At 39.3% G+C, this 23,380-nt stretch overlaps 1 protein-coding gene across 3 annotated transcripts; it reads left to right on the forward strand.

Annotated features, from left to right (window-relative positions):
- The first annotated feature begins 112 nt into the window (after positions 1-112).
- On the forward strand, positions 113-22,167 carry LOC136252308 (battenin-like). 3 transcript variants are annotated; one of them, XM_066044717.1, is made up of 15 exons: positions 161-321; positions 2,828-2,948; positions 3,935-4,028; positions 11,815-11,931; positions 12,565-12,644; positions 14,499-14,584; positions 14,660-14,764; positions 14,920-15,028; positions 15,501-15,616; positions 16,561-16,637; positions 17,556-17,624; positions 17,669-17,739; positions 19,633-19,726; positions 21,441-21,581; positions 21,869-22,167. In XM_066044717.1, the coding sequence occupies exons 1-15, from the start codon at positions 270-272 to the stop codon at positions 22,016-22,018; spliced, it is 1,482 nt and encodes a 493-aa protein (XP_065900789.1). In that variant the 5' UTR covers positions 161-269; the 3' UTR covers positions 22,019-22,167. The 3 variants fall into 3 exon arrangements, with proteins under 3 accessions (XP_065900791.1, XP_065900789.1, XP_065900790.1); XM_066044719.1 differs by lacking the exons at positions 21,441-21,581; positions 21,869-22,167 and adding an exon at positions 19,779-21,434 and having other exon boundaries at positions 113-321; XM_066044718.1 differs by lacking the exon at positions 2,828-2,948 and having other exon boundaries at positions 217-321.
- Positions 22,168-23,380: the final 1,213 nt, after the last annotated feature.

The following is a 23,380-nucleotide window of genomic DNA, read 5'->3' on the forward strand; positions in this document are numbered from 1 at the left end:
GGCAGCTAGCCCACTGCATATGGACCTGTGAGAAGGCTTAAAACCTGTGAATAAAGGAAGTCGAAACGTAAATGAAATGTGAAGAATGCAGAAAGAAAATCCCAGACCCAGTGGTGACTTACCCCCTCGAATCTCCCGCAACATGCAATGGTTCGCATAATTTTTAAATCCTCTAATAAAGCGGTCGGCCGCGTTTCATTCCGTAAGCTCCGGATATGACAGATCTCTATTTAATACCTACCCTATTTTCTATGTAACGTAGAAGCAGTATGGCGGAGGAAAGTGAAGACACTACCGACTTTACAATTACTGAGATGGAAGGTGAGACTTGTTGTACAGATATATATATAGCGGATCAGGGTCCACGTGGTAGTACAGTGACAATGTAACGCCCAGTTCAAGGGGGTGTCACGTAGGTACGCGCTGTAGGGAGATCTGCGACCGCGGTCAAAGTCTTGACTGGCCGAAATTTCGCTCTGACCTGTGACTAAGAGGCTTTTTCGACCTTTGACCAGTGACTTAGCAACGATATTTCAGCACTTTTCGATTGTGGGTTGGAAGCTTTTACCCTTGACCGTTGAATTGGCACGATTTTGGTGGCCTTGACCTTTGACTTAGACTTTGACTGTGGTCGCAGATCTACCTACAATGAGTGCCTGTGTGTCACCCCCTTGCAGGTTTCATTACCCAAACCCGTCCCCAAAGTAGGCATGTGTAGGTAACTATATTTAATTAATAATGGTAGGGGACTTGTAACTCGGAAAGGTATATATTATCTATGCTCGGAAGTTGGCCCAGGGGTCAGTTTAGTTAGGCATTCCAGACCGATTTTAAAATTTTGGAAAAACTGGCTTTTTATATGCTCAATAGATAGAGTATTGATTGTTGATCTCAGAAATATATAGTTTGTTGGGTTGGAATTAGCTTCTTTGGCATGCACAGTGCTTAAAAACTGAAAAAAAGGTACATTTTTTCTCCGGGCCTCCCCATACATTTTACAGGGGAAAATGGCACAATTGAATCAGGAAGCCATCTAGCAATCTGGACTATCTTGAAACTGCAGTTGCTTCTAGCTGCAAGTTTGTACATGTAATGAGAGTAACTTCAGGTCTTCTTGGATCTCAGCGATCTTTGTATGCTTTGTGGTGAGCAAATATGTTTCACCTACTGCACACTTCTCAATACAATGGTGTATACCCATAGGCAAGTGGCTATCTCAAGTTGGTAAAAACATCAAATTAGCAACTTATAAAGGTAAACAACTATAGTGGAGGTGCCACAATGATGCAACAATACCTAAGGTGGGGTTGTAGTTTCAATTATGGCATTGTTATGCCAACTTTGAAGTGGTTTATACTTTTGAGCTGATGACACAGCCATCAGAAAATTGCTCTGGAGCTGAAAATCGCTAACCCGAGTGAAGTAACTACGCACTTTAAAGTAAGCACCAGTGACTACCTTCCACCCGACAGTACGTTTTTAAAAGTTTTAAAGTATTCTACATACATTACAAGGCTTGAAAAGATTACAAAACAACACAAAACTTACTTATATGTAACGCGCACGACAAAACTAAGATTTTCATGATGATCAGCGTGTAGACAAACCCCACAGCGATTTTCATCTTCATTGGAGCTCGGACGACGGAGCAATCCCAAGTTAAACACGAGTTGTCATTTTGTGCCAGGGTTCTATTGGGGAATATACGGAGAATTTTTTTATTTAAAAATCTCGGATACTGGAATGCCTAGTTTAGTCTGGCGCCGCCCGCCCCTTCGCATAAAGTAAGGGTCTGGTGAAATACAGATACTAAATCATTTCTAGCGCCCAGATTCGGCGCTAGTCAATTAGTACATGCCAATGACGTTCACACAGAAATCGCCTTGGCAACACAATGCTTTTGTTCGAATTGAAGTGCAATCATCTGACGTAACAAGCATTACGTGCGCTGTCTAATTGAATTCCTTTTGAAATGATTAGGTATTTGTATTTCACCAGACCCTTACTTTTTGCGAAGGGGCGGGCAGCGCCAGACTAGGGTCAGTTGAGAATTTTTCACCATACCCCACCTGATCTGGGGTAGGTGGGGCTTGACAATGATAGGTGCATAGTTTTTAACTAGTCACTGCATTCTTTACACCATAACGTGTCAGCTGCAAAGACACATCTACAAAGAAATCTTTAGACCCCATGTTGTCTGCCTGTGTTCTCTGTAACACAAGTTATTACATTGGATTCGATTGTAATAATATTAATAGAGACCCTGAAAAATCAGGGCACACCTTGATAATCAGGAGACTATTGGTTGGTCGTATTACACTGGAACTAAACACTTGAGGACACCTACATAATCCAGACACTTAGTTAAAGTCCCAAGGTGTTTCTTAGTACATAAACTGACCTGGAAAATCAAGACACCTTGATAATCAAGGTATCTTGATTAAGGACTGCTTTGCTTGGTCATACCATATAGAAGGAAACTTTGGCGGGGGAAACCGTTGGCGAATTTGCTACAAATTTTGCCAAAGTTTAACACACCAATTACTCATAGCGCCTTAGATTAGCATCTTTGTAGCCAAACATTGAGCTTGAATTCACCAAAGTTTATTTTGCCAAATGCAGTTTAACTTGCTATTCGCCAAAGTTTACTCCCGCCAGAGTTTCCCTCCATACGGTATAATGCAGTTTTCACTTGGGTCATGTTATACACAAACAGCACATTTTGCAATGATCATTTTAAACAGACAACCTTTTCTACACAATGACTTGATCAGGTCTCCAGCTGAAGTCTTATTTATAATCACTTAAAGTGTCTGTTTTCATGTAGTTAGTGAGACAGTTGAGTTTTTGCCACGTGAGCGTAGCAGCAGCAGCAGCAGCAGCAGAAACAGTGACCGGAGTGATACCAGATGCAACATCACAAAGGCCAGAAATGTTGTAGGCTTTTGGTAAGTATCAACATTGTGATAGATTTATACTATGGCTGTACAATAGTTGATGTATGACAATTTTTTGAGTTGAAAAATATTAGTTGATGAAAGTTCAATTTAACATATTTGTAAAGTGATGAAAGTTTATTGCTTAAAACACAGTGTAGTGAACAGAAGCAAAATGATGTCAAAAGTTGGATTATCATGTACATTTGAAAAGAGGTAGCTGCCACATCTGCACTTGCTATGTGTTTCGTGCTAGTGCCATACTATGCCATGCTAGGGATCTAGTGTAAACACACTATGTCAGCTGCTCTGCTGCATCCGATTAATGAATAACAATACCTTGCTAGCCTGGCCTAGTAATCCCACTAGGCCAGCTGGCGTTAACAGGCTCCTCGCAATTGTACTGAAGTAATTCCTCATGCGTAATACCAATATTATTGTGAATTGCTATTCCTATAATAATTTTAAAAATTTGTTGTTGATGCTCAATGACAAAGAATTTTGACAGTGATGTTTTTTACAGTACCGTATTGTCTTGAATTATGGCCTGGGCGTTTATTTCCTTCAAGCAACTTTTTACCCCAGCTACTAAATGAGACCTGAGACTATATGAGACTGTCGTTTATATACCTGATCAGCATTTACGAGTCAACTTCATACCTTGGTGTTGTACTCTCTTGGGCTCTCCTTGATGTTTCCCTCAGCATATATCACAGATTCAGGCTTAAATGGAACTCTGTAAAACGTTCTCTTTGCTTCATCTTTTATAACACCTCCCGGAATTGTTGAAAGTAATGACTGCACTAGACATTTATTTGAGACCCAGTATTTATTTGAGACCCGGTGTTTATTTTTATTATGATGCTGTATACCCCCAGTGACTAAACGGGACCAGGCGTTTATATGAGACCGGCCATAATTCAAGGCAATACAGTACTTAGCATAATGTATTAATTTTATACTATTGTTTTTACATCGTTATGTACTCTGTGTATTAGGCTGATTGGTCTGTGCAACAATTTTCCTTATGTTGTGATGTTGAGTGCTGCATTTGATATTCTTAGTAAAGTGGATAAAAGTACTTCACATACTGTAAGTGTGTTTTTGTGTGTGTGTGTGTGTGTGTGTGTGTGTGTGTGTTGGTGGAGGTGTGGCTAATGGCAGCACCCCTAGCCCTGACCAATAAACAGTGTCGCAGTTCCCTTGCATTGGATTCAACAATGTGGTTTACACTATGCATACAGTTACAGTGCAGGAGGGGATGGAGCAAGGAGATTACTATTATTGTCTGTGGCCATGTCCACCTTCCTTGGTGGTGTTCACTCATTTGGCTTATTAATTGTTTGTAATTAGGCTACCCATTGCTGAGTGGATGGATACTGTGGAGGCAGGGATGAAGGTCTCCAGTCAAGAGGTGTGTGTGTGTGTGTGTGTGTGTGTGTGTGTGTGTGTGTGTGTGTGTGTGTGTGTGTGTGTGTGTGTGTGTGTGTGTGTGTGTGTGTGTGTGTGTGTGTGTGTGTGTGTGTGTGTGTGTGTGTGTGTGTGTGTGTGTGTGTGTGTGTGTGTGTGTGTGTGTGTGGTGTGTATGTGCTGACCATGCAAGCCAACAAGAGGGCTTTATGTTGTGCATACACCATGCGTTGCACCGGGCAGACCAAGTGTCTGACTCAGGTCCTGAAATTGTCTATAGCCTATCCACCCCTCTCACCTCGCAAAAATATCAATAGCTTGTATAATAGTTTAAATTCAATAGCTTGTAAATGAGCTATTCAGCTTCCTCTGGTAGGGTGAGTGTGTACCTTCCCTGGATGAAGTACTTTGACTGCTCTGTTAGGGTATTTGAGCATTCTATTAGAGTATATTGATCTTTTTATGGTTTTAAATTGCAAAGGACAACCTTAATAAGATTTCCAGCTAAAAAAGAAACAAGGGTTTTTCTCTATGTAGAAAATAGCATTTCAGACAACCAGATGATTAGAGGTGAAAATAAAGGTGCAGTTTGACTCCATAACAAGTTCAGGAAAGGCTGTATTTTATGGTGGCTTCTTCATTGGAAATGTGTGATGAAATATTGGTCATGAATAATATGCCGCACAATTGAATGTAGTGGGTCAAGTAGTAGTACATGTACAAAGGAGGTGAATTTCAAGGACTTGTGCATTTCAACGCATGAGTTTAATTGCCGTGAAAGAAAAAGTTTGGTGTTACTTTGGCAAATCAGCATATAAAGCATGTTGACAGATAAAAGTTTGGTGATTTTACCACCCAGCCAGTATAGACAGTCGGATAATCGAGGGAGCACTGTACATGTAAGTTTATCAAATTTGGCGAATCAACCAAACTTTATTCGTCAATTTTTTTGTTCTATTATCCAAACACTTGGTTGTCCATGGCTGCTCTATTTAGAGATACCGATCTAGTATCAGATCGATGCTGATCTCGACAATTTGAGCAAAATCGGTAGAACTGATTTTCTGTTGAAGCCACCGATTCATGATACTGATCTTTCTAATCACCATTTCTTCAACTTCTATCATTTCTCTGCTCCATTTACAAAATAAGCTAAAGTATAGTGCTATTTTCTCCATTGAAACTATGAGAAGCCATATAAATACATTCAAGTTGGCTGTTTTGATTACTGGAACTTACCAGAGGTCCTTGACGGAAAACAATGGATAGTGCTACACCATATCAAATAAACTAAACTATTAGAATCTCTGCTACAACAGCCTACAAGTCTTGGTAGGAGCATGCATTAAAATATTTGTTGGTGCTGTCAGTGCTGATTGTCTGGGTGGTGTAATTGAGGCCACACCACTATTGGTATTGACTCCAGTAGCAATGCTGTGATCAGCAATTGACCAATTAGAGATTATAAAATGCTATTAAGAACTACCTGTACAAGATCAGTTGTCATATTAGATAACTGATATCAGATCGGTAAAATATCAGTAATAAATTTCCTAGATCGGATCGGTATCGGTAAAGCTCAGAAAAGTTGAATCGGTACACCTCTAGAGTATTTTCTCTAAGATATATGTTCTGTTAGAACAGGGCTCTGTATATAAATGAATGGGCTTTGATTATCTGAACATGGTTTGGTCCCAAGGGGGTTGGATAATCAAGAGAGCACTGTAGTAGTCACGCCAAAATGTTGTTTGCGGTAAATTTTTTGAGGGCTATCACAGCAATTGTAATGAGCACAATTACGCACTATCACAGCAATTTGAAGAGTTCACGTGAGTACAAACAAATAAAATGATGTCATTCTTCCGGTATCCAGACTATATAAACCGCCACGTGTCTCTTCCAACTCGGACTATACTCTACTGGAGATGTGCATCAATGATTACCTGTATGTAGAAAACTGTACATCAAGACACACGGTAGTGTGTCGTGCGGCCCAAGAAGCCGGCGCGTAACACCCGTGAGTATATTGACAGGAAGAAAGAAAACGCAATTTTCGCACCTCCGTAGCTCTGTGCTTCCTTGATGAAACAAGACGATTTTGCTGTGGACATGCCCCCCAACTGCAGCACTCCACATTCCAAATTTGAGCGAAATCGCTTCGCGCGTTCCCGAGATATGCGACTTCAAAAATTGGCTCAGTTTCTTCGTTTTTTTTTTCTTCTTATTTTTCTTTTTCTTGTCGCACACTTACAAAAACTGCTATAAAACTCGCACGCCATATCCGATTGCCTTGAAATTTGGCAAACAGAAGGGGGATATAAAGGCGCATCTCGGTACCAACTTTGGCTGGAATACGATAAACAGGCAAAGAGTTATGAGCGATTATTCACGAAAAATAACACCAATATGTTGTCACGCCTACAGGGTAAACCGCGTATGGGAAGAAGCTGAAAATCGGTGGGTCAATAGGTTAACTATTGAACCTCAAACCTTTTGTGGTTTGAAAGAAATCGAGTTAAAAACCAGGAAGATACAACGAAAAAACTAACAGTGTGTAACAATTACGCAATCGAGATTAGCTAATAAAAAAACGACTGCTTGCCACGCCTACCAGATAAACCGCTTGGGGTAATGCTTTGAAAATCGTTGTACAGATGGAGTAATCATCTTAGAAAGGCTCATCAATGGTGTAGAAGAATCAGACTTAAAGCCACGGAGTTATAACACGATATCCAACTTGATGCAGCAAGTGCGAGATCGAGATACTCTAATAGAGCAGTCATTCTAATAGAGCAGTCACCCTGAAGAGAATTCAAGAGATCAGCTAGAAATAAGAAACCTGTATAGAGATCAGCTACACACAAGTCACCCTGTAGAGAGATCAGCTAGAAGAAGTTACCTTGTATGGAGTTCATGCAACTATGGAAAGAGATAGTTCAGCTAGAAAAATTCACCTTGTAGAGTTCAGCTACAAAGAAACCACCATGTAGAGAGTTCAGCTACAAACAAATCGCCCTGTGGAGAGATCAATAGAAGAAGTTACCTTGCAGAGAGTTCAGCTACAAAGAAACCATCATGTAGAGAGTTCAGCTACAAACAAATCTCCCTGTAGAGAGATCAGCTAGAAGAAGTTACCTTGTAGAGAGTTCAGCTTCAAACAAATCACTCTGTAGAAAGATCAGCTAGAAGAGGTCACCTTGTAGAGAGTTCAGTTACAAAAAAACCATCATGTAGAGAGCTCAGCTACAAACTAGTGACCTTGTAGAGACATCAGCTAGAAGAAGTTACCTTGTAGAGAGTTCAGCTACAAAGAAACCATTCTTTAAAGAGCTCAGCTGCAAACAAACCACCTGTACAGAATTCAGCTACAAATAAATCACCCTGTAGAAGGATGAGCAAGAAAAGTTACCTTGTAGAGAGTTCAGTTACAAAGAAACCACCATGTAGAGAATTCAGCTACAAACTAGTGACCCTGTAAAGACATCAGCTAGAAGAAGTTACCTTGAGAGAGTTCAGCTACAAAGAAACCATCATGTAGAGAGTTCAGCTACAAACAAATCTCCCTGTAGAGAGATCAGCTAGAAGAAGTTACCTTGTAGAGAGTTCAGCTTCAAACAAATCATCCTGTAGAAAGATCAGCTAGAAGAGGTCACCTTGTAGAGAGTTCAGTTATAAAAAAACCATCATGTAAAGAGCTCAGCTACATAGTGACCTTGTAGAGACATCAGCTAGAAGAAGTTACCTTGAGAGAGTTCAGCTACAAAGAAACCATCATGTAGAGACTTCAGCTACAAACAAATCTCCCTGTAGAGAGATCAGCTAGAAGAAGTTACCTTGTAGAGAGTTCAGCTTCAAACAAATCACCCTGTAGAAAGATGAGCTAGAAAAAGTTACCTTGTAGAGAGTTCAGTTACAAAGAAACCACCATGTAGAGAATTCAGCTACAAACTAGTGACCCTATAAAGACATCAGCTAGAAGAAGTTACCTTGAGAGAGTTCAGCTACAAAGAAACCATCATGTAGAGAGTTCAGCTACAAACAAATCTACCTGTAGAGAGATCAGCTAGAAGAAGTTACCTTGTAGAGAGCTCAGCTTCAAACAAATCACCCTGTAGAAAGATCAGCTAGAAGAGGTCACCTTGTAGAGAGTTCAGTTACAAAAAAACCACCATGTAGAGAGCTCAGCTACAAACTAGTGACATTGTAGAGACATCAGCTAGAAGAAGTTACCTTGTAGATAGTTCAGCTACAAACAAATCTCCCTGTAGAGAGATCAGCTAGAAGAAATTACCTTGTAGAGAGTTCAGCTACAAAGAAAACACCATGTAGAGAGTTCAGCTGCACAGAAATCACCCTGTAGAAAATTCTGCCAGAAACAAATTGCCCTGTAGAAAGATCAGTTAGAAGAAGTTACCTTGTAGAGAGTTCAGCTACAAAGAAACCATTCTGTAAAGAGCTCTGCTGCAAACAAATCACCTGTACAGAATTCAGCTACAAACAAATCACCATGCAGAGAGATCAGCTAGAAGAAGTTAGCTTGTAGAGAGTTCAGCTACAAAGAAACCATCATTTAGAAAGTTCAGTTACAAACAAATCTCCCTGTAGAGAGATCAGCTAGAAGAAGTTACCTTGTAGAGAGTGAAGCTACAAACAAATCACCCTATTGAAAGATCAGCTAGAAGAAGTCATCTTGTAGAAAGTTCAGTTACAAAGAAACTACCACGTAGAGAGTTCAGCTACAAACTAGCTACCTTGTAGAGACATCAGCTAGAAAAATTACCTTGTAGAGAGTTCAGCTACAAAGAAACTATTCTGTAAAGAGCTCAGCTGCAAACAAATCACCTGTACAGAATTCAGCTACGAGCAAATCATCCTGTAGAGAGATCAGCTAGAAGAAGTTACTTTGTAGATAGTTCAGCTACAAACAAATCACCCTGTAGAGAGATCAGCTAGAAGAAATTACCTTGTAGAGAGTTCAGCTACAAAGAAACCATCATGTAGAGAGTTTAGCTGCAAAGAAATCACCCTGTAGAAAATTCTTCTAGAAACAAATTGCCCTGTAGAAAGATCAGTTAGAAGAAGTTACCTTTTAGAGAGTTCAGCTACAAAGAAACCACCTGTACAGAATTCAGCTACAAACAAATCACCTGTACAGAATTCAGCTACAAACAAATCACCTGTAGAGAGTTCAGCTACAAACAAACCTCCCTGTAGAGAGATCAGCTAGAAGAAGTTACCTTGTAGATAGTTCAGCTACAAACAAATCACCCTGTAGAAAGATCAGTTAGAAGAAGTTACTTTGTAGAGAGTTCAACTACAAAGAAACCATTCTGTAAAGAGCTCAGCTGCAAACAAATCACCTGTAAAGAATTCAGCTACAAACAAATCACCTTGTAGAGAGATCAGCTAGAAGAAATTACCTTGTAGATAGTTCAGCTACAAACAAATCACCCTGTAGAAAGATCAGTTAGAAGAAGTTACTTTGTAGAGAGTTCAGCTACAAAGAAACCATTCTGTAAAGAGCTCAGCTGCAAACAAATCACCTATACAGAATTCAGCTACAAACAAATCACCCTGTAGAGAGATCAGCTAGAAGAAGTTACCTTGTAGATAGTTCAGCTACAAAAAATCTCGCTGTAGAGAGATCAGCTAGAAGAAATTACCTTGTAGAGAGTTCAGCTACAAAGAAACCATCATGTAGAGAGTTCAGCTGCAAAGAAATCACCACTGCCCAAATTTCAAGACAATAGCTCTTTCCAATCTGAAGTTATCAATTGTCAAAGTTGGCAAATTGGATGTGTGTGGAAGACCCCTTTTCGCAAATCCGATCACATATGCATTATATATATAATTTGTACATTTACTGATAAAATATTTAAAGTATATACATCTACTTCATCTTTTCGTCTTCCTGTAGTAAAGAAAATAAACATAGGTTAAAAAAGTCCCAAAGCTGGCCATAGGCCGGCTTTGGGGTATACAAATACAAAAAGAAATGAAATCTGATCCAAAACAGCCAAGCTGTAAAAAAAGTGTGCGGCCCTCAGAAAGGCTATGGTGAAAAAAGATGTGAAATCCAAGGTGGCGGCCAAGAAATGGCTGTGATGGTAGGTTAATGGTAAAAATTTTAATAACGACAATTCAGGTGAATTTTTGTGCCGCTTCACAAAATTCACCTGAATTGTCGTTATTAAAATTTTTACCATTAACCTACCATCACAGCCATTTCTTGGCCGCCACCTTGGATTTCACATCTTTTTTCACCATAGCCTTTCTGAGGGCCGCACACTTTTTTTACAGCTTGGCTGTTTTGGATTAGATATTATTAGCTATAGAAAGGGGTGGGGGGTGGGAAAATGTTGATATATCGACTTCACCTTCCTCATGTAATTCCTAATAGCATGCAGGCACTACGTGCCCTGAGCCATTCGTAAAGTACATTTCGGAAGGCTCCGTCTCAATATAAACATGTAAGTTTAACGCTTGAGCAGATGACAAAACTGCTGTCCCAAAGGATGGTTTGTCATCTGAATCCTTGGTTGGACGGAGATAAAACTTTTGGAACGTTCCTGCTGATGACCAATCTGCTGCTTTCAAGATGTCTGCTGTTGTTACTCCAACAGATGCAGCAGTAGAGCTTGATGCCCCCCTGACTGAGTGAGCTTTAAAGATCTCAGTATTAATGCCCGCTTCCGTCAAGCATGTTTTTAGCCATCTGGCTATAGTGCTGCCAGTCACTGAGTCATGCTTTCCAATCCAGGATAAGATTCCAATCCAGGATAAGAACAGCAAGGTTTTCTTGTTCTCTGTTGACCAAGCCCTAAACTCCATTGTTCTGGCTTCGTATGCTTGCAGTGTAACCACTGGGCAAATACTTTGATCCTCTGGATATCTAGGGTAAAAGAAATCTGCCAAGGGCTTTGATGCCCTACTTTGTTTAGATAGATGCTGCGCCATGAAGGTGACGCCTGCCTCTGAGAAGGAGCATGCTCTAATGTCCAGTTTGCTTAAGTCCACTGACCTAGCTGGTCTAGTCAAGGCCATCAACATAGCTGATTTTATTGTAAGCAAGCGGAGTGACAATGTACCATTCCCACCCAATCCTTTCAGATACCTCAATACCACACCAACATTCCAGAAGGCTGAGTATTTAGCTACAGGCGGTCTTTCATTGAAAACGCCTTTAAGCATTCTAGTAATTAAGGGGTGTTGACCTATTAAGTACCCATCCACCTTTGAGTGTAGCACAGAGATAGCTGACCTGTATGAGTTCAGCGATCGATAAAGATATCCTTCCTTAAATAGGTCTGCTAGAAAGTTTGCCACGTCTTCTATATAGTGTATAGTGTTTACAGCATGTCGTTATTATATATTTAGTGTATGTATACCCTTCCCTTGTTATTTAATCACTACATGTATACGGTCTGAAGACTACATATGCACTCACCCCGGTCCCCCTTGTACGTAGGTTGGGAGCAACAGTTCAGTTGACTATTGTCAGCTCCAATATGACTACTGTGAAGGAGTGAGACAGAACAACACTGGACACTATCCCCACCGAGAGTGTAACAAGGTCTCTACTGGGGTGAGTGAATACTGAATACCACAATCAATTGTGTCAGATATATATGTGACTGAGTGTGCAAAAACTGCATAAAATTTACCTAATTCCTGAAATTATTGTAATGCATAATTTTTCATAGCGTTGTGCCATTATAGTCATATTGAAACTGTTTTAGCTATTGTATACTAGTTACTACAGTGGAACCTCAGTTATCCAGATCCCAACTATCCGGATTCTCGGTTAGCTGAACTACTGAAATGACTGATCTATTGGAGTTGTGACTGTACTATTGGGGTAGTTGAAAATACTGATACACTTTTTCTTTATGCTATTTTAAGTTGCTTATACACAGTTTCAGAGATATGGGATTTTCAGACTTAGGCACCACCCCTGGTCCCAAGGGGTTCAGATAACTGAGGTTCCACTGTAACTGTAGGAGTTCTAGTGAGATATGACCTACTTTGTGACCAGATGCAGTTTGTGTCCCCAGTCACATATACCCAAGTCTAGTTTTGTATGTAGACAGGAATACATTCGTACATGTGGATCAGTTGGTTACTTGTAAACAGCCTTTGTTGCTGTCCACCATATGTGTATGCATGCTATACAGTAGTGTAACAACAGCTGTGCACGTGTCAGTGTCTCTTACTTTAGGTCATTCTATTGGCTGACATTTTACCTACACTGATCATAAAGGCAACAGCTCCATGGTTTATGGCTGCTATTCCTTACTGGTTAGTCTGTATGTGTGTATAGTGTGCATGTAGTGTACAGTGAAACGTCATTAGCAGGTCCACCTGTAGTGTATTGGGTCAGCCTCAACAAGAGGCATGTTACTCAGGACATAAAGTGTGCCTTAGTGGTCACTATAATGAGGTAGTTGGTCTTATTGTAGAGGTGGCCACTAAGTAAGGTTTCACTGTATTGTATATAGCACATAATGGCCACCTTGTCAATGAGGACAGCTTACGGTGGAGCTAGTCCATGTGTCCTTTCCACCTTGAGTTAATACAACCACCTTGTTACCAGTGGCCATACGTACATATGTGACCGTCTCAGCAAAAAACCAACTTGTTTGCATATAGTGCTAGACAGTAGGTAGAGCAAGATAATCGATTTGTACAGCGAGTATACTGAAAATAAACTACAGGCGCTTACATTCACAGCCATAACTTCCGTTTGAATTAGTCTACAACGTTGCAATTTGGCTTAACATGTTCACCATGGATTAGCACATCAGCCAAGGTATAGTGTTAACCCTGTAGCCACCTGTGCATATGAATATGAAGGCAGTTTAGTAGAAGAAATGATGACGATCTTGTTTACATTTACTGCATCGTAAAAAAATGCACATGACACACATACCGTTGGGGCTACAGAAACGAGACAAAAATTTTCGAACTCTCCATGAGCAGTCGAATAAGGTGGTAGATAATTTTAATCGATTTGAGTCTTCCTTCTTTGAGTACTGGCCCGATAAAAACTTGCGCATATTTTTTCTTGTAGCATGCATAATATTACGAATTATTTTTAAATTCTGTTTTTCTTAATACACATGCTTGTGCAAACAAGTCAGGTTTTTGCTGAGACGGTCACATATATTATGATGTCAAAATATGAAAACTAATACAGTATTCCCTCTTAACAATGTGAGCAGGCAGTGGACCAGTTACTCTACCCTCTTTAATTGCTATTTGTAGGCATCAATGTTGGCTGTGTGTACTGTCTTTGTGGCAAGTACAGTAAGTGTGTGTAAAGAATTAAACATTAATAAAAAATATACGTATTGCAAAAATAGAAGGTACAAGTGAAAGTAAACTACAGCTACTGTGGTGCACTTATTGTAGTGACTTTAAGTAGAAACCAGCAAATCTCAGTATAATATCTTATCAAGCCATGGCTGATTCTATTGTTGGTTATCTCTCACTAGCTACTGTACATTCTTTGGTAACTCTCCCAGTATTTTTTCCAACAAATGGCCATATGCTCTGTAGCTGAAACTTTTACAATTAGTGATTGTACTATTAGAATATCTTGGTATCACTCATGTGAAATGTGCACAGTAGCTTTAGTTTTTACACAAAATCTACACAGCAATATTTTTACCAGACTATCAAGGCCCTGACATAGTCAGTGCCTATCTAAATTCTAGTGTACAATAAGTCATTGTTACAGCAACTAACTGTTTGGTTTGCTGAAGGACTGACACTTGCCTTTGTTGCATTTCCAGGTCTATCTCAGTAATGGAGTCACTCCTTTTGTGCCGTAAGTAGTCCTATTGACGAAGTTTCACTATAGAGTATGTGTGTGACCAAACTTACAAAAGGAGTTCTTCCACACACATTAAATTAACCAACTTTGATTCATAACTACAAAGTGAGAAAAGATATTGCCTTGCAATTTGGTAGGTACACCAAGTTTAATGGATGGTTGGTTTGCATGCCTCTTTTATACAAAGTTATGGTGTACCAAGTTCATAAAATTAGATGTGTGTGATTTCTCTACACCTATCTGGTCACTTTATAGAGTTGTAGCTTGTACAGTATATATCGGTATATGTGTTCAACATGCTTTTCACTTTTATACAGGATCAGGATCAGTTCATGTGTACTAGCGTCGATGGGAAGTTTTGTGATTGTGGCCTTCGCTAACACCACTGGAATATTAATACTTGGTAAGTCAGTATGTCAGTATGTTGCTGCTGCTGCTGCTCAGTAGTTACATCACAAGGTCATGTGATCTCCTGTAGGTGTTTGTTGTGCAAGTTATGGGTCAGGTCTTGGAGAGTTGTCTTTTCTTAGTCTCACCTCCTACTACGATAAATCAACTATATCAGCTTGGTCTTCAGGAACAGGTTGTGTACTTGTGTACGTATGTACAGCTGTAGTGTGATCGAATGTGTTTTTGTGAGTGTGATGTGTGCGTGCATGTGTGTGTGTGTGTGACCAGGCATGTGAAATCCGGGCTTGCCTACTTTTCATGACTCATCTCATTATACACACACTTTAGGTGCTGCTGGTGTAGCTGGAGCTCTAGTATATGCTGCACTACTGGAGTTCACCACTCCTAAAGTTGCTCTACTACTTCAACTAGTAGTACCAGTGTTGTTAGCTGTGAGGTGAGTGTGTAGTAATGGGTGTGATAAGTGAGGGACTATATGTTCTTTGTGCATGACTCTAGCTATAAATGTAACGTCAATCATGTACACACGCACACACACACACACACACACACACACACACACACACACACACACACACACACACACACACACACACACACACACACACACACACACACACACACACACCACATAGTGTATACATTGGGAAAAGAAAAACATGTCTGTGGTGAAAGAAAACTTTTTTTGAAATGCCTCCTGAAAAACATTTGAACCTTCTCACCATCATTTGCAGTCAACACCTTACAGTAACAATTTAGCAATCATCTTGTGATCAAGTGTGCACCCACTGCATTACAAGTGAGTGGCTAGATAGGAATTTCACAAGATTTACACAGTTTGTTCTTAGGAATTTCTGATTTGTTTTACCCACAGGTACACAGTGTTTACACTGCTATTTTTTCTGCAGTTATTTCTTCATCCTTACAAAGCGGACCACAACACAACCCGGTCGTAGTAGAGTTCCCTCACCAGAACAACTCTCTATCTTAGCCTCTGACAGTGTCAATGTTACCAGTAGTTTAGGTATGTGTGTGTAGTGTGTCAGTATAGGTACGGTACGTACTGCTCTAATGCAACGTTGTCTTGCAAGACTGCGAGTGATTAAGATGACTTGCTAATTAAAGGGTGTGGCACCCGTTTCACTCGCGAGTATTCCTTCTGTTTCATTTGGGATGAATACTCACAAGCAAAACTCGTTCCACATCCATTTTTTAATCAATTGCACTCTCATGAGAGGACGTTGCATTTGAGCAGTACCATATATGTGTGTAGTTGGCTTCTTGTATCAATTCTATGGGAAGGTATTGGATGCCCTGAAAATGTTTTGATGTGAAAGTGTAATCATTATAACCCCCTTGTTGAGTTATGGTTGCCTTTATCCTGTAAAATCATCCACTGTGTGCGCAATACATACACATGTTGAAACTATAGAAGTATCTTTTATAGAAATGTAGAGATTGTTGGTTTTTCAGTAGTTCAAAATGCTGTAATTTACAAGTTTGTAAAGTATTTGTTACAGCGAGGTTGTATATACAATATGACCGGATTTGCGAAAAGGAGTCTTCCACACACATCTAATTTACTGACTTTGGTGACTCATAACTTCAGATTGGTATAAGCTATTGATTTGAAATTTGGTCAGTGATAAGTACCAACGTAGGTTAATGGAAGAATAAAGTTTCAGCTTTGTGTTTTTCAAAACCTAAGTTATGGTCTTTCAAGTTCATAGAATTGGAAGACCCCTTTTTGCAAATCCGGTCAATATATCTTAAGGAATGGTAAAAGTGTTCAGACAAGTGAATTGGTTTGATAACTGGGAGACCACACATTTATATACAAAGCTATGTTGATATACTCTAATAGAACATACACCTGTACTCAAAATACTCTAATAGAACAGTCATTTCCAATTTTGATTAACTGGATAACTCAGGATCTACTATAGTACTACAGTATACATACTATAGGTGATACCCAGTCAAGGTGGAGAGTGAAGTACACTACTGCTCGTGCTCTACTGATCAAGAGGATCAAGCTACTACCAGTGAGTGTTTTTGTGTACTTGTGAGAGATTCTTAGTGGTCTACACAAATTTAATATATTGTCAAAGTTGTGATAATGTGCGTAGCCCAGCTTTTTAGCCATGCATATATGTATGTATGTAATGCAGGGCCAGTGGAACCACATTGGCGACTACAGTACAGTAGGGGTTGTAGCAGATTTTGTCAGTTGAAAAGTATGGATCAACATACTCTAATAGAATAGTCACCGTATTATTGTTGAGAGCTTGAAACTCTTCAATTTTGTCTGTAAACACTCCCAGATGCAATCTCAGAGCTACTATTATTATGTTGAACTGGATCTTCAAAACATTTAATAACTCATGGATGCAATTACATACAATCTTGAAATTTGGCGGCCATTTGTAGTACTGCTTGACCCCTTAAAAGTATTTAAATCTTTTTGTTCAAATGTGTGACATAATATTTACAGCCAATCAAAATTTTGACTGTACATTTCTTGTGTGGAAGCCATAAAAGTGTAGTGTCCATTACAATGGAGCCAAACCATACATGTCTGTTGTTACCTTTGCTGTGACCACTAATTGTCTGGTTGGCTGAAATGTTAACTCTGTTGAGAAAATAATTTTTAGCTGTTTTTCAGGATCCAGCTCAACTTGTACTATAGAGGAGCATGCCCCCTCCCGGACCCCTTCCCCCTTGAAAACATTTTGTTCTGTGCACACTATATTAGTGGTAACTCTGACTACAGCCATTGACCTGTCATTTGTAGTTGCCACTGGCCCTGTGTACTTGCTAATAGTGGCTAAGTGTTTATGTGTATGAATTGTAGATGTATAATGTGTGTGTGTGTGTCTGTGTGTGTGTAGTGTGTGTGTGTGTAGTGTGTGCATGCGTACTGCATTTTATTCATAATCTTGTATATCTCTCTTCCCACTCAGTTCCTTTCCCAGTTCATGTTGCCCTTATTTGGAGTGTACTCGGCAGAATATCTCATCAACCAGGGCTTGGTAAGAGACATCATTTAGTCCATCCTATTACACTATCCCATCAGTATGAACAACTGTACTATGAGAACACTCATATTGGAGGACTGTGTCTCAACCAGCACTCCCAGTATAGATGGTACGTGTGTATGGCTATAGCTGCTCTGTATGGCTGGAGTTTTTGAGGAGTTAAATTTTCATTAATTTTGAAAGTTTACATACTGTAATCACAGTTGGCAATTTCAATTCTTTGTGCATTAAACCCATAATGGGTCTTGAAAGCATTTTTTGCTAGAATTTAATATGTTCAGTGTTGGGAGTAACGCGTTATATAAGTAACGTGCTACGTAATATTATTACTTTTGTGGTAACTAAGTAATATAACGAAATACACTATAAAAACAGGTAATATAACTCAAGTTACTTTACTTGCAAATGTAACGCGTTACCTAAGTAATATAGTTACTGTAACGAGTCTAATATTATTACTACAAGTAACGAAGTTACTAATCTCGTTAGTGATCCACTGAGTAACACCTAGCCAAAACAAAGTAACGAAGCCTACTGAATGAAGCTTATTCACCAGCTTCTTACTTATAACCAAGATTTGCACATTGTCCAACAACGCAATCATGTCAAGTGATAAGGTGGTAGTTTCACACATGGCTGCTTAAGGCTGTGGACACAAAGTAATATAATATGTAATATTACATCCCAGTGCGTGGGAGTATCAAAGTGCCGCGCTGGGTTATAACTACCATACAGCTAGACAGAGTGGCGCTGCTACTGTACGATATATTAGTTATCACCCAGTGATAACTAACTTATCACCCTGTTGCGGAGCCACTCAGTCTCTTTCGTGACATCATAATAACCGCGAATGGCATTGTTTACCAATGGAACAAAGAGCCAAATAAGGAAATATTGATACAAAACATACCAATACAGCACTTAAAACTAGCTAAATCTTACAAGAAAACTGTTAATCCTTTACACAATAACACTACAAGTTACCAATACGATAGTTTAACAAATGCAGTCAAGAATAGTCCGTGACGATTTTCGCTCCAGCAATCACTCCCAACGGTCACTATGGTGAAGAACTAACTTCCTCTAGCTTCATCGTTCTATCTCGGACTATGGTAGCCACTTGTTGGTCTTTATTTTTCTCTTGCACACCACGCGACACCACCATACCAAAATCTGACGAAGGCGAATCGTACCTGGAACCGCTGCTTCATAACACCGCCCTTCGCTACAGTTTGTAGGCAGTATGTAAGGTCTCTCTTGTAGCTACAAAGTAGAATCTCCACACAATTCGGATGAAATCTTGAGCACAGTGACAGGAACTCAAACCGGAACTTAATTTACTATCCGTAAACTTCTGCGCACTCCGGGATATAAAATAGTTATATCCCGTATACTCGGATGATATCATTGTTATTACACTCGTCCTCGGCTCCGCCTCGGACTCGTGTAATAACAATGATATCACCCTGGTACCGGGATATAACTATAACTTATTATAGTTACTTTATTTTATGGGTAATATGTAACTGTAACTAAATAGTTCAATTGCAAGTAATATGTAACTAGTTACTTCTACAAAGTAACTTGCCCAACACTGAATATGTTACCAATTTCTATGTGATAATGTTGTGTATTACAGTTAAACAGTCGCAGCTGTTAGCAACTTTCTGAAACCTCAATGTTATGGACACAAGATTTTGGTCCTACATAGCATTTTACCATTTTTGTGGTAAATGTAGACCGGAACTATCAGCCGTAAATCTTCCATGATAGAGAGATGCTCCACCGTAGTTAGCACGTGACACTATTGTGTAGTGCTTGTAAAATTACCATAAGATACGTATATAGCAAATTGCACATATCAAAGCACTTTTGTATTATTAACAATTCTGGCATTTTAAGGACTTCACAGAGCTGGCCCATGTAAACAAGGGCTCAGGTGAACATGAACCGACTATAGTCTAGTTGGACATTACTGAACACCTGTGTTCCTCCTATACAGGTATCAGGTGATGTACCAGGTTGGGGTGGTCATATCACGATCATCAACCTTCTTAGTACACATCAAACACTTCTGGGTGTTGACCATACTACAGGTTAGCTTACTACTAGTGTACGGTACTATTTAAATGCAATGTCCTTTCGCAGAAGTCTGAGTGATTAAAGAACTCTCTAATTGAAGGTCATGGCATCCGTTTTGTTCCATACTCACAGGTGTCACATTCTTTAATTAACCCCCCTCACTGCCAAATTTACAGAGGCCTCCAATTTACCTCTTCTGAACTGCCATAACTTATGTACCATACCATATAATTCTATATCAATTTACTCGCTATAGAACAAGGAATTCGATTATCAAGTTGTTGTTTACACAACAGCAACCACTAAGCCATTATATAACTTCGAAGTGCAAAAATCGACCTAAATGAAACCAAACGTGAAATTTCACAACTTTACAGGCTAGAACTGTTTATAATAACACAATAAACATCGCTAACCTGTTTATAGTTGAAGCGATGATCACCAAGTCTGGTTTTCCAGCATTTGAGCAAGTGCGTCTGCGCATACAGACACGAGGTTACTGTTTCAAGGCGTAAAAAAGTAGCAACACACCACTCCAACCTATATAATCTCTCTCCTTACTGTTTCTCTTCATTAGTAGTGCCGTTATCACTATGCTTGTTATCGACATTCCAAAAGTGCATGATTGCATCATCTAACTGTGTGATAGTGCATGAGAGACTGGTTATCCCTGTTCCCGTTCACTTATGGGTGTGGTTGCTACAGGATAAGCGCAGGAACTACTAAAACGCTCAACTGAAGTTACAGAGCACTAAGAATGTGATGCTATGGGTGTTTATATATCGAAACCACCGTGTGGCGGTGAGAGGGTTAATTAATGAGTGCCAAAAAGGCGTGGCATCCATTTCATTTGCGATTATTCACGAAAGGTGAATGTTTGCAAATGAAACAGGTGCCATTCCGTTCAATTACTAACTTCTTTAGTCACTTGCACTCACTTGAAACGATGTCATTAATTCATCCTCAGAAAATACTTGCAAACAAAATAAGTTCCACGCCTTTCAATTAGCAAAGTTTTTAATTGCTTACAAAATGACATCACATTTGAGCAGTGCCGTATGTATTCAGAGGAAGCTCTGGTATATATCAATTAGTGATGCACTGATACCACTTTTTTACTACCGATCCGTTACTGATACATTTGAGGCCAGAAATGGCCGATACCGATACTTTGCCCCACAGGTATTTCTCACAAGAAACAGCTAGTGATTTAGCTTACTAAACTCATTTGCTAATCCCATCAACTGCAGTTTGCTGGTTTTGTGGCTATCAATTACATGCAAAGATAAGTTTATGGCTTCAATGAATCTTATTTCGTGGCTTACTTCAGTTTCCACTGTACTAATAATGCTAGTAGCTGGCTTCTTTTAAGGAATTCATGGCGCATATCAGCTTTTGCTCAACTCCGCCTTCAATGTGCTATGTACGCTGCCATCTTGATAAGTAATTAAATGACGTCATTTAAAGTATCGGTTGGTATCGAGCATTTATAGCTTTACCAATACAAGTCCGATACCGCCACAATAGGGCCAATACCGATGCTAGTATCAGTATCGCTAGCATCGGTATCGCTAGCATCAGTATCGCTAGCATCGGTATCGCTAGCATCAGTATCGCTAGCATCGGTATCGGTGCATCACTAATATCAATAACCATTTTGAATGTGATAATGACTTGTTACATGATAATGTACATGTATACTAGCTCTTGTTCTCTTTTGCTATACAGATAATGACTTTCCTGTTGTTGTTCTATGAGGCAATCTACACATTCATCCCTTCATTTTGGATAACTTTCTTCATCATCTTGTGGGAGGGGCTGCTTGGAGGAGCCACTTATGTCAATGCATTTTACCAGCTCTCATCATCAGTGAGTACAATGATTATATAAATTGTATCGTAGAAAACCAGCTCCATGCGTCCAATATGAACACCTTGTGATCACGTTAAAGTGTCCATATTAGTGAGGTTTCCTAATTTTTAAATGTGTGTACACTAATACAAATGGGATCATGGACAAGTATGTCCTGATTATCAAGATGTCCTTATTTCAGGGGTCTAAATGTGTATACACTAATAGAGGGGACCATGGGCAAGTGTCCTGAGGGATTATTTTTGTACCTTAACTGTTTAATGCATTGTCCAACACCCATACAGGTATCAGATGAACACAGAGAGTTTGCAATGGGTGCCACCAGTGTAGCAGACACTACTGGGATAACACTGGCTGGGATCAGCTCAATCTTTCTGCACAATTACATCTGTGAACATGTCATAGATAACATATCACCAACATGTCCTTCATGACACATACCATAACACATTTGATGTACATTATTTGTGCACTGGTATACATTGTCATAGGTTTCTATTTTTATACCTTTGTGCAGTGCTGTAATTCTTATTTTTTTGAGGACAGATGGATTTTATTTTTATTGATTAAATAGTTCCCATGACTCTGACTTCTTAGCTAGTCTCCTCTATAGCTACGTAGTCCCGAAAGTTGCTTTATGGATTTAGCCACCAAAGGTGTCAAAGTTTATTGATGCAGTGTGACAAAACAGGTGAAAATGATATAGCAATGATTGTCTTTATTAAGTGACCTAATAAGCATCCATCCATATTATGGTACATAATGGTGTTAATAAGGGTCATTATGGTGAAACCTGTGTATTAAAGACACCTATGTACTAACTTAATATGTAGCAGCACCAACAGAATCCAGCAACCCTAGCAAGCTAACAGAAGCCCTTGTATATTACCATAATTTGCTTAATTTTTGTGCAAAATTTAGTGTAAAAATATTTTCGTTTGATTTACCTGAATGACTGCTCTATTAAAGTAATTTGATCTTGCATAAAAAAATTTGTGCAAGATATTTTTGTACAAATTTTGCATACAGAAATTATTTTACAATGAAAAAAAGCTAATTACGGTAACAGAAGCCATCTAGCCTTATCATCTGGATCTGCGAAAAAGGGTCTTATAGCCTTTCCAAATTTTCAAGTGTGACAAGTGTCATAACTCGCATGTGTTTAACCCATTGTATTAAAATTACATCCAGGAATAGTGCTATGTTAGGAGTGTAAAGTGACCAAATTCCATACACACAAGTCTAGTTATGGATTGCCGAGTACATGCAATTGGAAAGGTTATAAGACCCCTTTTTGCAGATCAGGCCATAATACCTAGGTCATTACTGAACTCGTGTATTGCTCATTACGGTAATTCTTAGGACAGTTGATCCTCATAGAAAATTTAGGGCTTTATTGGCCAAGTACTAGATTGACCCAACTAGGTATGTTGCCATTGATGTATATTTATGAAATATCTGACATCCTCTTTTTCATCAAATCACTTAAAACTCCTACAGATAAGTTCAATATCCTGAACTATGTCAGCTTCAATACTGGTTCTACTAGATCTTCTGGAATCAAACTACACCACAAGACAGCCCATACCAATGCAGCTATGAACTCCTATTTTTTTCGCCTACCTAGACTATGGAACTCTTTGCCAATAATTGATCATACACAATCACTAACTGTGATAAAATAAAAATTGAAGAAATTTTTATGGAATCATTTCCTAGCTAACTTTGACAATTCACTCTGTTGTTTCCATTACCTTTGTCCCTGTTCCCGTTGTTCCAAGAATCCTGCATCTAAC

Source organism: Dysidea avara, chromosome 4 (assembly GCF_963678975.1).
Source record: "Dysidea avara chromosome 4, odDysAvar1.4, whole genome shotgun sequence".
Lineage (NCBI taxonomy): Eukaryota > Metazoa > Porifera > Demospongiae > Dictyoceratida > Dysideidae > Dysidea > Dysidea avara.